This window comes from Crocuta crocuta, unplaced genomic scaffold, assembly GCF_008692635.1.
Source record: "Crocuta crocuta isolate KB4526 unplaced genomic scaffold, BGI_CrCroc_1.0 scaffold143, whole genome shotgun sequence".
NCBI classification, from domain to species: Eukaryota; Metazoa; Chordata; class Mammalia; order Carnivora; family Hyaenidae; genus Crocuta; species Crocuta crocuta.
The window spans coordinates 364639-379450 of NW_027529175.1; the positions used below are offsets into that span (position 1 = coordinate 364639).

The 14812-nt window shown below is 54.7% G+C and overlaps 2 protein-coding genes across 2 annotated transcripts; both read left to right on the forward strand.

Moving 5' to 3' along the window:
- Positions 1 to 2197: 2197 nt before the first annotated feature.
- MIURF (mitochondrial elongation factor 1 upstream open reading frame) lies at positions 2198 to 4283 on the forward strand. Its single transcript, XM_077757915.1, has 2 exons — positions 2198 to 2290; positions 4038 to 4283. Exon 2 carries the CDS (start codon positions 4066 to 4068, stop codon positions 4276 to 4278), a length of 213 nt encoding a protein of 70 aa, XP_077614041.1. The 5' UTR covers positions 2198 to 2290; positions 4038 to 4065; the 3' UTR covers positions 4279 to 4283.
- An 18-nt stretch (positions 4284 to 4301) lies between these two features.
- Positions 4302 to 14811, forward strand: MIEF1 (mitochondrial elongation factor 1). The gene is made up of 5 exons (XM_077757914.1): positions 4302 to 4390; positions 9544 to 9694; positions 10617 to 10794; positions 11021 to 11283; positions 11886 to 14811. Exons 2-5 carry the CDS (start codon positions 9551 to 9553, stop codon positions 12690 to 12692), a joined length of 1392 nt encoding a protein of 463 aa, XP_077614040.1. The 5' UTR covers positions 4302 to 4390; positions 9544 to 9550; the 3' UTR covers positions 12693 to 14811.
- The last annotated feature ends 1 nt before the right edge of the window (position 14812 follows it).

Sequence of the window (14812 nt, forward strand, 5' to 3'; positions counted from 1 at the left end):
AGGAGGGGGTTGAAAGGTCACCCGGTCTTCCAGCTGGAAATGTCACCAATTAGATTTATTTGGGTCACAACATTATTTCTTTATCGAGCAAAGTAGGGCAGGTTGGAAGAGTGGAAAGAACACACGTTTTGGTGTAAGACACACGGGTTGCACCGTGAGCTTCTCAGCTGCCTGGCTCAGCGTCAGAGAAACTAGCAAACCTCTCTCAGTCTTGGGTTTCTCATCTATGAAACGGGGATAACGATGCCTACCAAGCAGGGCCGCTGGGACTAGACATTATACAGTGTTTGTGAAGGAGTCAGTCCAAATGGCTGGTACACCAGAGGTGCTTTATAAAGGCAGCTGTGAGTGCCGGGGCTGCCGCACTGGGAGTGTGGGCGAGAGAATTGCTGGCAAGCCGGCCCTGGGGGATTGAGACCCAGCCTAAGAGCCCAGGCTCCACGCCGCCACTGCTCCTGTCTTAAGCCTCCCTCCTTGAGGCCCCCAGCTGGGCCCTCCCTTTCCCAGAAGCCCTTAGGGGTTCACCATGGCTTCAGTGCTGCCAGGCCCCCCATATCACAGGGAAGTCTTCCTTCATCTGAGTGCAGACCTTAGGCCCCTTGGAAAACAGGCTTCTTCGGGAACACGTGGAACATTCTCCTAACTAAGCCGGAGCAGGGAGGCGGCAGGATAGTGGCTCAGGCAGAAGCCCGAAGCCAGGGGGGCCCTTCTCTCTCACACCCTGCACGAGCAGTGGCTCTACTTCTGACGACTTCCAGGATCTGAGCACTTCCTCCCTCCACTGCCGCCTCCCTGGCTTGAGCCCCTGTCCCTCCCTCCCTGGGGTCTGCTACAGCTTCCTGACCAACTCCCCCTCCTTTAGCGCTTGGTGCATGCGGTTCTTCTCAAGCTAGGCTGACCCTGAGACAATGGAATTCAGAGACCCTTTTCGTGAAGATGGAACGGAAAGGGAAGAGGAAAGCTCCTGCTCCTCCTAAAGCTGAAGCCAAAGCAAAGGCATTGAAGGCCAAGAAGGAATGATGTCCACAGCCACAATGAAGAAGATCCACATGTCACCAACTCCGTGTGCAAGGGAGGCCTCCCTCCCACCACACTCCCTTCCCCGCATCCTCGCACCCGCAGCGGGGCTCCCAGCTCGCCTCACCACCTGTCAGCCCCCCACTAGAAGACACGACTTGATCTTTCTGGTCCCTGCCATACCCATGGCAGTGCCTTGCACGTTAGGGACCCCAGATGAGGACTTGTGAGAATCAGTGAGTGGGTAGGTAACTGCTCCTGAGTGCCCACCCCCTCCTGCTGGATGCCGTCTAGTCCTCACAGCAGCCCCAGGCGGAGGTTAGGAAACTTGCCAGCGGGCCAAAGTCTGCCAGTGGTGCAGCTGGATCCGGGGGTCCCCAGGCTCCTTGGCTTCACTTGGCACCTGGAGACGCTGTGGGGAGGAGCCTCACGGATTCCATAAGGCGTGGGTCGGGTCGTGCGCTCAGATCTGGTGAGAGACGGAGAAGCACACGGATACGTTACACAGCGGTGCCCGGCAAATAACTGCGGCCACTAAATACGGATTTGTGGTTGGAAGGGTTAGGAGCCCCAACAGCAGTACGCAGACATTTCTGTGCGGCCAAAAGGAGGCGCCTGTGCCTGACACCCGATGAGGAAGGTGCTGGAAAAGACTTGCGGAGGCAACACTTGAGGTGGACCTTCATGGGTAGGAGTTTGCTGGGAGCCGAAGGGCCCGGGGAGCAGGAGGCGCACGGAGGGGTGACAAGAAGGCGATCTGAGAAAATGGACTCGAGGAGCTTTGAAAGCCACGACAGAGAATATTAGCAGTGTCAGAATTCCCCAGGTGTCCCCACGGCCCCAGCCCGAGATCAGCAGTCGGTGCGGGGGTCTGAGCTGACCCCCCTGACGGGCTACGGGACTAGCGGCGGGGGGGGGGCGGCCCCCCCNCCACTCCCGCGCGTGGCGCGTTCGTCTCCGGGTGGGCGGGGCCCTAACAGAACAGCCTCTGCAGACCGGTCTCTAGCGGACGTCACGCGCGGAGGCGGGGCCGAGCCCGCCTGAGGGGGCGTGGCCCGACGAGGCTCCTGGCCCCGCCCCGAGAGAGGCCTAGCACTTGAAGAACGGAAGTCCTTCCGCCTCCGTCCGCCCCCACGTTCCCTTCAGTCCCTCCCCTCAGCTCCGTGCGCGAGGTCGTGTCCCGGAAGTGAAGGGGCCATGTTGGTGGGTGACCCCGGGAAAGGTACCGGGCGAGAGGCGAACCCCGAGGAGTGGTAGCGCGCGCAGTCCGCGGGTGAGTGAGGGGAGGAGCGGGCGCCGGGGGCCCGGGGCTCGCCGAGCCTCTGCTCAGGGCCGCGGCTGGCGCCCCCCTCAACCTGGCCAAGCGGGGGTCTCGCCCAGACCGCTCTAGTTCTCCCCTGGGAGGCCTCTCCGGGGCCGCGCCCCAGCCTCCCGGGGTCTCCCCATCCCGCCTCGGCCCGGCCCCCTCCCCAGGGTCGAGGCAGGAACTGGGGACCGACCCGGGCTCAGTCGCCCAATCGCCGATCGACCTTGTCAGTAACACACCTCGCGTGACAAACGCCTCCAACCTCATAAAGCACTTTTCCTGTTGATTTTCTGGATTCATTTCTCCCATTCCGGGAGGCCCTTGGGGGCCGAGGGGAGCTCTTATACCGTTGAGGAAAAAAGGACAGGGACAGTGGCTTGCTCCAGCTCGCTCAGAAAGTTGGTGAGGCCGGACGCTGATGGCTTACTGACTTTGGGCCCAAAGTTCAGACCTTTCTACCAAATACCTGCCCCATTCGATCTCATTTCTTTATTTTTGAAATAGGGGTGATCATTTCTCCCACAGAGAGACTTTGCTGCTTTCAACCAGCTTATTTTTTGAGGCCCTTATCTGTGCCAAGCGCTGTGCTGGGAAAGTTTGTAGAGCACCCGTGTCAGGCGCCAGCAAATGGTAACTATCCTTACAGAGGCAGGCAGAGTTGGGGTCGGGAATGCAGCCCCCCTTTCCAGCTCTGTGCCTGTGGGCCACTTACTCCCCTGTGGGAGCTTCAGTTTCCGCCACTTACAATGGGGATAAGGACACTGGGATCGTTGACAGAAAGAGATGCGTTCTGCGGGATGTGCGGTGGTGTATAGTAGACACTCAGTGTCTGCGGGACGTGTGTTAAGACACTCAGTTAAGGGTTCCCAGTCATCGTTAGGACCCCTGACCACCTCTTGGATTCCTTAATTTAAATGTGGCAATGGATGACAAAGCATTTTATAAATGACACGCAGTACTTGTGTAAAGGTTCACTGTTACCGAAGGAAATGGTGGCGGTTTCTGCAAAACTAAATCTAATATTTATGGAGCACCTACAGACCAGGCTAGGTGCCGCTAGTGATAGCTGTCCTTGGTAGAGTGCTTCTTCGTATGTGCCAAGCACTATTCTAAACACATTTACGTACATTGACTCACGGGATCCTCATACCCACCACACGGGCAGAATACGGTCTTGAGCCTCATTTTACAAATGGAGAACTGAGGTTGGCACAAGAGAGGTTAAGAACCTTAACCAAGGTCATCATCGCATCAGTGGTGGTGCCAGGATTCAAGTGTGTCTGAGAGTCCTTGCCTTCACCCCCTCCTAGACCAGCCCTCATGGTGGAGTTTATTATAGATGCTTTATGTGCATTAATTCATGCAGTTCTCAAAATAGCTCCATGTGGCAGGTGCTCTTTAACATGTAATATCATCTTCATTGTGTCGCTGAGGAAGCCGATGCGCAGAAGGGTTACGTACGTTGCCCAGAGGCATGTGCCCGGCAAATGGCAGAGCCAGGATTCAAGCCCTGGCCCTTCAGCATAACCTGTCCTTTCTCAGAAGAGGGGATCGAGAGGCTGGGGTCTACTCCTGGCCCTGCCACTAAGTCATAGCATGACCTTGGGGTCTCTGAGACCCAGATTCAGAACTCCTGAATTTTAGATAGTCTGTATAGACCCTTCTATTATTCATTCTGATTCCAGGCTTCTTGTTTTGTCCCTTCTGCTTATAGCTTGACGCGCAGCCCCTGCCAGTCCCCCATGGCCCCATGGAGCCGAGAGGCGGTGCTCAGTCTGTACCGGGCCCTGCTGCGCCAGGGCCGAGGGCTTCGCTACACTGATCGAGACTTCTACTTGGCCTACATCCGCCGCGAGTTCCGGAAAAATCAGAAGCTAGAGGATCCTGAGGCCCGGGAGAGGCAGCTGGAGAAGGGCTTGGTCTTCCTCCACAGCAAATTGGGGGGCATTATTTAGGATCCCCTCCTTTCCCCTCTCCTCCTAATTCCAAGGGAAAGAGTTCAAAGGTGTCTTCCATAGACACTCCTCTTTCCCATCCCTACCTCACAGATGCAGTAAGAAGCCTCAGGTAGGTAGACACTTAATCCTACAAGCTTTGTCTTTCTTTCTTTTGTTTTTGTTTTTGTTTTGTTTTGTTTTTGATGCAGGGGACCGGGAGAGGGGGCGCTTTCTTTTCAGTGACCATAGTGCTTTATTAGTAATCAACAGGGGCGCCTGGGTGGCTCAGTCGGTCAAGCCGTTAAGCGTCCGACTTCGGCTCAGGTCATGATCTCACAGTTCGTGGGTTCGAGCCCTGCGTCGGGCTGTGTGCTGACAGCCAGCTCAGAGCCTAGAGCCTGCTTCAGATTCTGTGTCTCCCTCTCTCTCCAACCCTCCCCTGTTCACCCTCTCTCTCTCTTTCTCAGAAATAAATAAAACATTAAAAAAAAAAAAGAAATCAACAGAGGAATTATAGACGTTAATAGAGGTAGGTTTCCCTATTGAAAAAGCAGGCCTTGCATTTCCAGCCCCGCCAGAATAAAATTATCACCACTTTATTTCCTGGAATATTTTACATATGAAAATGTTATAGAAGGTACTGGTTAAAAGTATTAGAGCTCAGTTCCAGGCTGGCTCATTCTCAGGGGATTCAGTTACCTTATGAGTCCGATCACATTCCCCAAACATGACTGTATTCTGTTACAACACAGTTTATAAAGCAGGCATAGTGTGCAGACTTCAAGGGACCATGTCTGCATTCAAATCCCAGTGCTGATAGCTGTGGGATTTAGGGTAAATCAGTAGCCTTTCCCAAGCCTCTGTTTCCTCATTTGTAAAATGGAGAGAACAGTACCTACTTTGTCCGGTTATTTTGAGAATTCAGTGAGACCGTGCACACACGGCACTTGGAATGCTGCTCAGTAGGTGGTGTGTTAGCTCTGTTGACTCCTGATTCCGGTGTTAACAAGAAGTCCCTCTATAACCTATGACTATATTTAGTTCAGCAACTTTTCCAGAGGGCCTTCTATGGCCCTGGCATAATCTGGCAGGCTCTGGGGTAAAGATGAAGGATACGGTCCATCAAGGGACTCGGCCTAATGTGGAGATCAACAGAAAGTAATTCCAGTGGGAGCAGCTCCGTCCTAGAGGGTCCTGTAAAGAGCCTGGAGTTGGAGAGGAGGACATAATTCTGCCTGTTTAGGGCGGTGATGGGGGATCATAGGTGGCTGTAGAAAAGGGGACGTTTGAGGTCAGTGAGGAATAGAAGCTTCTATGCAGATGGACAAGAATGAGCAAATATGGCGGTGGGAACGGTAGTCTGGAAACTCGAGTCCGCTGTGGCGAGAACGGCCCGTAAAGCACCTGGCGGGAGTTGAGACCCGGCGAAGTCTGCGAGGATACCGACTCCCTGGTGAAGAGATTGTGACGTCTGATAGGAGGGGGCCCGCCACGGCCCTGGAAAGCAGGGCAACGGCACGGAAGAGGGATCGTGGCAGTGGCCGTGACTGCGCTTGCGTACCCTGTGGCAGCAGTGGGGCTTGGTGACGAGTTGGCTGAGGCTGGAGGTGGGGAGAGAAAAAACCAGGGATAACCACCAGGTTGTGAGGCCTGCCAGCTGGGGAGGGTGCTGTTTGGGGTGGAGAGGGAGTGTGGGCGGGGGGAGCGGGGAGCCTTACGTAAGGGCTTTTGGTTCTCCTCGGCCACTTAGGTTGACTGGCAGACTCGCCTTGAGCAGGGCAGGGCCAGGGGAGGGGTGATGCCCGTGGGAGCCTGCCTGCACAGGGAGGGGTAGTGGGTCCGGCAGAGAAGGCGTGAGTTACCGAGTCTTCGCGTCCTTCATCCGTTTTGATTGTCAGTTGGGCTACAAATTGCCATCGCCGCCGCCTCTGAAAACCAGAAATCACCCCATGGGGTTAATAGCTCGTTTGTGCAACAGATACATTCTGTGTGTCAAACAGTGCCGGCCCCGGGGACATGGCAGGGAGCGTGCCAAAATGCCTCCCAAGAAGTTTAAGGTCTCCTGGTTAATAGATGTGACCAAGGCAGGAGTGGAGGCCACTTAGGACTCCCTTAAACTACTGCCCAGCAGAGTCCTGGGTTCCAGTCTTGGCTGCACGGCTTACGGACACGATAACCTTGGGCCAGTTACTTAGCCTCTGCCTCTTCGTCTGTGAGTTGGAGACAACACCGTGACCCCGAGGTGGTGGTGTGAGGACTCGGGGATTAGTGTGTGCAATGTGCCCAGCACATGGTGCCCTCGCAGCGCGTGTCAGCTCGTCTCACGCGCGCTCGAGCCAGATGTGTTCAAGGCCTGTGACTTTGTCAAGTAAACTACGTTGGGACTTTCACAGTTCTGTGCCTTCTTCCTCGGAAGCCACAGGGCCACCGTTCCGTGTCATCCTCGCTCCTTTGGGGTAGGGAGTGTGTCTGTTCCCGTTAGTGTATCTGGGGAGACAGGGTAAGTAACGTGCCCAAAACGTCAGCAGCGCCGAGACCCTCCGTCTGCAGCCCTGCCTGCCGCTCCTTCTTCTTCTGTCCTCCTCTTTTTAAAAAACATTGTAACCAGTTTTTATCATACAGTTCAGTAGTATTAAGAACATTCATATTGTTGGGGCACCCGCGTGGCTCAGTTGGTTAAGCGTCTGACTACTTGATCTCAGTTCAGGTCATGATCTCGCATTTCCTGGGATCAAGCCTCCCATCGGGCTCCATACCGACGGTGCGGAGCCTGCTTGGGATTCTGTCTCTCCCTCCCTCTGCCCCTTCCCTGCTCATGTGTGCCCGTTCTCTCTCTCTCTCTCTCTATCTCAAAATAAATAAACTTAAAAAAAAAATCACATTATTGCATAACAGATCTCCAAAATGTTTTCATCTTGCAGAACTGAAACTCGAAAGCAAGTGTTCACGCTCAGTATTTTTATAGATGGTTTCTCCTCATTACGACCTTCTGATTCAGGCCACGCAGGCATAATTATCCCCTTTTCATAGCTGGGGTGGTGGTTAAGTACCTTATGGAAGTCACTCAGCCAATAAGTCAGGGCTCAATGGCAAGTAGTCATCCTCAGGGTTTCTGGCTTGAAAACTCAGACTCTTTTCTATTATGCCACATCACTGCCTCATTCTTACCAGTCATCAGATGGGGCCCGGGCTAAATGGCCCAGGGAGGCTCCTTCTGGCTTTTGCTTAGGTAGAGGACGCCCCCTCTCTGGTCTTACTGCCTCACATTCAAGGAGGTGCCTGCATCCAGTGTGTCTATTGTAAATATATCAGCAAAGGTTCTTTTATTGTTTAAGAGAAATCAAACAGGTGCACGGGTGGCTCAGTCAGCTAAGCGTCCAACTCTTGATCTGGGCTCAAGTCTTGATCTTACGGTTCGTAGGATTGAGATCCACATCAGGCTCTGTGCTGACATCGCGGAACCTGCTGGGGATTCTTTCTCTCTCCCTCTCTCTCTCTCTTTGCCCCTCTCCTGCTCTCTCTCTCAAAAAATAAATAAAAATAAAACACTGGTCATTGTTACGTGTGGGGAACACACGTGTGTCAAGTTCACTTTGTCCTGATTGAATTACTCGGCCTTGGCAGAGTTTGATCTACTCCGTCTCTCGCAGTGGCCACTGGAGGGATGATGAGTCGCCTTCTTTCACGACCCCACCTGTAATGTATAGTTGAACTCTTCTCCCTGGCCTTGCTTGCTCTGTGCGAGTGGGAATGTATTTCACTTGACCAAGTAAGTCTCCCATTATGGCCCGAAGCCCGAAGCTTCTATTGACTGTGAAGGGTAGAGAAAAGTGCCACCAAAGTTGTGAACTCTAGTCAGGGAAAAATATTTTTGGACTGGACCGTGACTCTTCGTTAATTCAGTTGCTGGAATTAGTTGAGTCAGAAATCTTTCTTTCTTTCTTGGGGGAAGTGGGGAGCATACAGACAAGGGCCAGGAGAGGGAGAAGCCAGCAGTACCTAGTTGCAGCGGAGTTAGAAAGGTTACTCACACTGGAAACTGCACCTGGGCATCCTATCTCTGTCTCCTCCCATTCCGGGGATGTGGGGGCCCTGAATGGTAGGCAGCTGGTTTTCCCTGTGACTCCTGGTGTGCTGGACGCGGGAGGTAGGAGGAAGCGGACTGAGAGCAGCGCTCAGATCTGCACCGCTTTGCCGTCCTTCATCTGCGTCGGGCCCAGGGCTCTTGCTTCAGGGACTCATCTGGGGACCCGGGGAACTTCAGTCATGACGACTTCGTTGTTGCCGGGGAGCAAGTGTGGGCTCCCCTTGCCTGAGCCTCCCTCTGCATGAGAGGCTGCCTCTGCTGTTGAGCCCATGAGCTCATTGTTAGTTCATTTTCCAAGTGCATGTGCGCAGATGAGTGTTTTTTTTTTTCTCCAGTTAGACAAGTCTGCAGCGTCCTTGGGGTTTGCACTCAGTGTCAGCCTCCCGTGAGCTGCTTGTGGCTCCCTGCCGCCCTCTCCGCACACTTCCCCCAAGAAGCAAAGCATTTGTCAAATGGGAGTGCCCGCAGAGAGTTATTTTTCCCTTTGCACCTTGCTCAAGTGTGGACTTGAGGTTTTATCTCCGTGAGCAGTAGTTTGATCCATGATATTTTTTTTTTATTTTTTTTTTTTGCAGAAAGTAGAATAGGTAAGTTGGCTGTGCACAGGGTAAACACGACATGGTGGGGAAAACATCAGACTGGGAGCCGGGAGCCGGCCTCCCGCAGATGGCCGTGCCACTCCCTGTCTCTGGGACCTCTGGCGAGTCACCTCCCTGTGTGTGAGGTGGCACCATGGGACTGGATGAGCATCTCCTAACCTAATCGGTCCGGTTAGACCTCCTCAGGTCTCGCCGTACAGGAAGTGGTGGCCAAAGGATCAAAACACAGTCTGCGTTACACTGGTGGGAAGGGGCAGGGAGAGGGTAGACTTACATGGTGTAGGGTACTTTGTGCGAATCCAGGAGAGGATTGATTGACGCCGAGCTAAGGCTTTCTATTTCTATAATCTCAGAAGGGTGGAGAGATGTTTTTCCACGGTCGGTGCCATCCATTCTTCCCCCTTGCGTGCAGATGTGTCCCGGGGCACGCATCGCTCTTGACCCCAGAGCATGCGGTGCTAGAGGCGGGAGGGTTTGAGTTGCCGAATTCCCGGAATAACCCGTACTTGTTGCCCACTGGCCTGATTGGAGGGGAGGGAGGAGGGCTGGCTCTCGAGGTCCCAGGTGGTGATGGCTGTGTTCTGCCTTCGTCCTCAGGTGAGAGATGGCAGGCTCTGGTGAGCGCAAAGGCAAGAAGGATGACAATGGCATTGGCACGGCCATTGATTTTGTGCTCTCCAACGCCCGGCTGGTGCTGGGGGTGGGCGGGGCAGCCATGCTGGGCATCGCCACGCTGGCCGTGAAGCGGGTAAGTGGGTGCAGCCAGGGGCGGGAGAGTCCGTGAGGCTGCCTTGAATGAGACTCTGATACCGAGCTGATGGGGGCATAGCCTGGTGATGTGGCAGTGTCAGATGAGCCCGTAGGAGGACTCCGCAAATCTACTTCTAGGACTCCCCCCACCCCCCGCCCGAGGAAATCGAGGGAGATATGATTAGGTCTATCCCAGTTAGTAAACAATGATAAATAACTGAAATATCCTTCCTTAACTACCCGATTCAAAGTAGCAACACTCGTACCACATACATACTTCCCATTTCCCTTTCCCGCCTTACTTTTCTTAATATTTATCTCTGACTGCATACTGCACATTTAGCTTGTTGATTATGTATTGCCTGTACCCCTCCAGTGCGCTGCGGACCCATGCGGGCAGGGATTGAGTCTCTTTGATCTACTTCTTAACCCTGGGCACCCAGAACAGTGCCTGGCACATAGCAGCCACTGGGATAGTATCGATTAAGTAAATGAATCAGCATTCAACGTTATGGCATGTTCATCAGGTACGATACTGAATCGTCAGAAAAGATACCATAATGTTGACTGCTGGTTTGTTTTCAGTGATAATGGAGAAGTGACAAAAATGATATGTGACAAAAATCCAGTTTCGAAAGTATACGTAGAGTAGGATCGAATTATATAGATACATCGTTCCCAGAAAGAACTAGACCAAAATACCCACAGCCGTGTCTGGGTTGGGTCCTTACGGTAGCTCTGTTTCTCGCTTGCATCATTTAGTATTTTCCTGAGATTTTCTGCACGGGGCACAGTGTTCCCTAATCTAGAGTACAACAAAGTTACTGAAAAATAGTAGTCGAACCCACTAGGGGAAGATTGCTGAGAAGAAGGGAAGTGGAGGCAGGAAGCTTCCTATGGCGGGGCCTCTGCTTTTTCAGATGTACGATAGGGCGATCAGCGCCCCCACCAGCCCCACACGCCTGAGCCACTCGGGGAAGAGGAGCTGGGAAGAACCCAACTGGATGGGCTCACCCCGACTGCTGAATAAAGACATGAAGACGGGCCTGAGCCGCTCCCTGCAGACCCTTCCCACAGATTCCTCGGCCTTCGACGCAGGTGAGGACGAGGCTCTGGCCCCCCTACCCCACCCACCCCGGGACCCCTCTCTGGGCACTCAGTGCTGCTCCCGCTCTCAGCAGACGTTGCTGACACGCGCACTGCACCAGGCGCTGTGCTGGCGCTGCTGTGCCCAGCCCTCCTTCCCGGGCCTGAGGCATCCGTGGACGAAGCGAGCACGGGAAGAGCTCATGTGCCTCTGTGCCTCTCTCTCTTGCCTTGGCAGATACATTCTGCCCACCCCGGCCCAAGCCATTGGCCAGGAAGGGCCAGGTAGACTTGAAGAAGTCACGACTGCGCATGTCCCTGCAGGAGAAACTTCTTACTTACTACCGGAACCGAGCGGCCATCCCTGCGGGTGAGCAGGCGCGGGCCAAGCAAGCGGCCGTGGACATATGCGCCGAGCTCCGGAGCTTCCTGCGGGCCAAGTTGCCTGACATGCCGCTTCGGGACATGTACCTGAGTGGCAGCCTCTACGATGATCTGCAGGTAACGAGGTGGTTCTCGCAAAGGGTCGGGTCGGGTGCTGACCAGGATGCTTCTCGAGGGGTGCCTGGGGGCTCAGTCAGTTGAGCGTCCAACTTCAGCTCAGGTCATCTCACAGTTTGTGAATTCAAGCCCCTGGTCAGGCTCTGTGCCGACAGCGCGGAGCCTGCTGTGGATCCTCTGTCCCCCTCTCTCTCTGCCCCTCCCCCATTTATGCGTGCGAGGGTGTTCTTCTCTCTCCAAAAAAAAAAAAAAAACATATATAGAAAAACATTAAAAAAAAAAAAAGAAGCTGTTTCTCAAGGGTGCTATCGGCCCAGAAGACCGGTGTCCCAGGCGTGCCGGGAAGACTGTGGTCTCAGGTCTTACCGCTTCTGAATTCTTCCCGCTGCGGTCTCCCCTGTCATATCTTCCTTAAACTCTTCCTTGGTTCCCCCCCCTCCTTTTTCTGACAGACCTGGGTTCAAATCCTCACTCTCGCTCTGAACGAATTCGGAGTTTCCCATACTGATGGGGGAATGCAGGCTGGTGGGACCGGTGTCGGGGGAAGCTTGTCTCTTGAGCGGATTAAATCCCTCGACACGTTTTTACTTCTGCTCCAACAGGTGGTGACAGCTGACCACATCCAGCTCATCGTGCCCCTGGTGCTGGAGCAGAACCTGTGGTCGTGTGTCCCTGGCGAGGACACCATCATGAACGTCCCTGGCTTCTACCTGGTTCGCCGGGAGAACCCAGAGTATTTTCCTCGTGGAAGCAGTTACTGGGACCGCTGCGTCGTAGGGGGCTACCTTTCCCCCAAGACAGTGGCAGACACGTTCGAGAAGGTGGTGGCTGGCTCCATCAACTGGCCAGCCATAGGGTCCCTCCTGGACTATGTGATCCGGCCCGCACCACCCCCAGGAGCCCTGACTTTGGAAGTGCAGTATGAGCGGGACAAGCATCTCGTCATTGACTTCCTGCCGTCGGTGACCCTCGGCGACACCGTCTTGGTAGCCAGACCGCACCGGCTGGCGCAGTATGACAACCTGTGGCGGCTGAGCCTGCGGCCCGCGGAGACGGCACGCCTGCGGGCTTTGGACCAGGCCGACTCGGGCTGCCGATCTCTGTGCCTCAAGATCCTCAAGGCCATATGCAAGTCCACTCCGGCTCTGGGCCACCTCACTGCCAGCCAGCTCACCAACGTCATCCTCCACCTGGCCCACGAGGAGGCTGACTGGTCTCCGGACATGTTGGCCGACCGCTTCTTGCAGGCCTTGAGGGGACTCATCAGCTACTTAGAGGCCGGAGTCCTGCCCAGTGCCCTGAACCCCAAGGTGAACTTGTTCGCAGAGCTCACTCCTGAAGAAATAGATGAATTGGGATATACTCTCTATTGCTCGTTGTCCGAGCCGGAGGTGCTGCTGCACACGTAGGGCAGGTGAAGGCCAAAGTGGACGTCAGGGGTCAGACCCTGGCTTCTCCGTTAGAAACACGTGGCTGCAGAGCGGTGCCTCCCGGGGCCCCTGGGTGCCTCCCGTCTTGTCGGTCATCGCCCCGGTCACCTCATGCTGATTAGAATGCCATCTCTGCCTCCTCTTCCTCACCCTCCCTCACCTTTCTATTTTTGTTACCAAACACTGTGCTCCTCCTCCTCCCTGCCCCCTTGCCCCAGGCCGACTTTTCTGGAATGAATTGAGAAGGTGAAGCACCTGCCTGACCTGAACTGCTGTTTCGCAGTTCGGCCCAGGTTTTCTGCTCCCATCTGCCCTTTGGTGGCCCGTTTCTTCCCAGGTCTCCTCTGTCATTTCCTCTTGTTCACGCCTTCTGTCTTGCCTTCTTCCCCTGGAGCGTATCTGCCCAGTCAAGGTGTTGCCTTTGCGTTGAATGTCACTGAAGAGTTCTGATCGCACGTACCCGAGCTGAGCTCTGCGGAGTGAGCGCTCAGACAGTATTTAAGAGTTTCTGGGGCTAAAGCTGGTGGAAGAGCTGGCCCTCGGGCCGGGTTCCTGGAGAAGCAGCCCACGCCCCCCACTTCCTGACCAGCTCAGATTCCCAAGTGCTGAGAAGGTCCCTCCTGGGGCCACTGTTAGGGACCCACGCAGGAGTGAGGCTCAAGATAAACTGGCTGCAAAGGTGCCTGGAGATTGTGGGTTTTCGTGGCCATCTGTGAGAGCGCGGTGGGCGAGTTGGGGGTGGTGAGGAGGGCCTGGGGAGGGCGTGTGTCCCTGATGTCTACACCTCCCCCTTGGCTGGTCTGGATCAGCGTGCTGCGTGAGCAGCCAGAGGAGGCCGAGGGAGGGAAGGGGCTGCCGGGGCGGCGCCACCCCCTGCACCAGTGCGGCAGTTCAGCCCCTTCCTTGCCTTCTTGCCAATCAGGACGAGGCCTTGAAGGATACGGCTTTCGTGGTGGAGGTTGAGGGGAGGCTTGGTGACCGTGTTGTTCCCCCGTCAGTCCCTGCCTCTCTAGGGTGTCACCTTAGAGCAGGAACCGGCCCACGGCCAGCCCTTCCTTCCCCAGCTTCTGCCATAGGAGTGTGAGAGCGGGGCGTGCTGAGCCCCCCAGGCACCGCCAAAGGGCCAGCCGACTTGCACTGACCTCTTCCCCGTCCCGTCTCCGCCCGCGCCTGGGGAGACTGGTGCTACGTAGGGCCAGCGCGTGTGGATAAAACCCGGATGAGAGGGGGCGCAGCTTCCTCCGCCCCCCCTCGTTTCCCGCTGCTAAAACCGCGCTGTGCGCACCGCAACCTGCAGTGTCCTGCGGGCGGGGAGGACTGTTAATACCCAGCGTTGGTGCGTCTTGTGTTGCGCTTTTCTCCTGTTCGTGGCAAGAAGCCAATAATAATTCTGTTTCTGATCTGCCCATGCAGTATTTTGTTCTCCCATCAAGTTTTATTATTTTTTCTATTCTTACTACCTCTCCATCAGTGAGATTCCGGTGAAGCTCCCCGCAGCTGTCTCATTCCTTCCCAAGGACAGCAGCATGAAGTGACTCTAAATAGCATTGATCCCTCAGCTACCCTTTGAATTTAGGGTAGACGTTCCTGTCCCCTTTTTGTCATGGATTAGGATTGCAAACGAGGGTTAACCTTGGCTGTGCTGGGAACATTTTCCTGCTTCTCTCCTGTGTATGCAGAGGTTCCTTAAAGTGGCTTGGGTGTTTTCATTTGTATGAAGCTCCTGAGAGAATGAAACATAGAAAGCCCGGAACCCTGAGAGATTCTCCACCCTGGCTGTTCTTCAGAATCAAGTTAGAGTTGACAGGACATCTCTGTGCCTGAGTGCAGCCTGAGGTGACTGGCACAGAGTGGGTGGGGTGGAGCCTGGCCTTGGGGGTTCTGGTGCACCCATCTTGCACCCATCTGGGAGCCATTAGAGGGAAGGGAGAGGGGAGGTTGCAAAAGCACAGGCTAGTCTTCATTGACGTAAAGGGGTTGGTTTTCCCAGCGTGTTGTAGAATCTAGTTTTCTCAAGCTGGCATCTCTGACCAAATTCCATAGAAAGCTTTGGACATTGGAGGGAGAGCTGAAAAAAAAAAAAAAAAAAAAAAAAATTT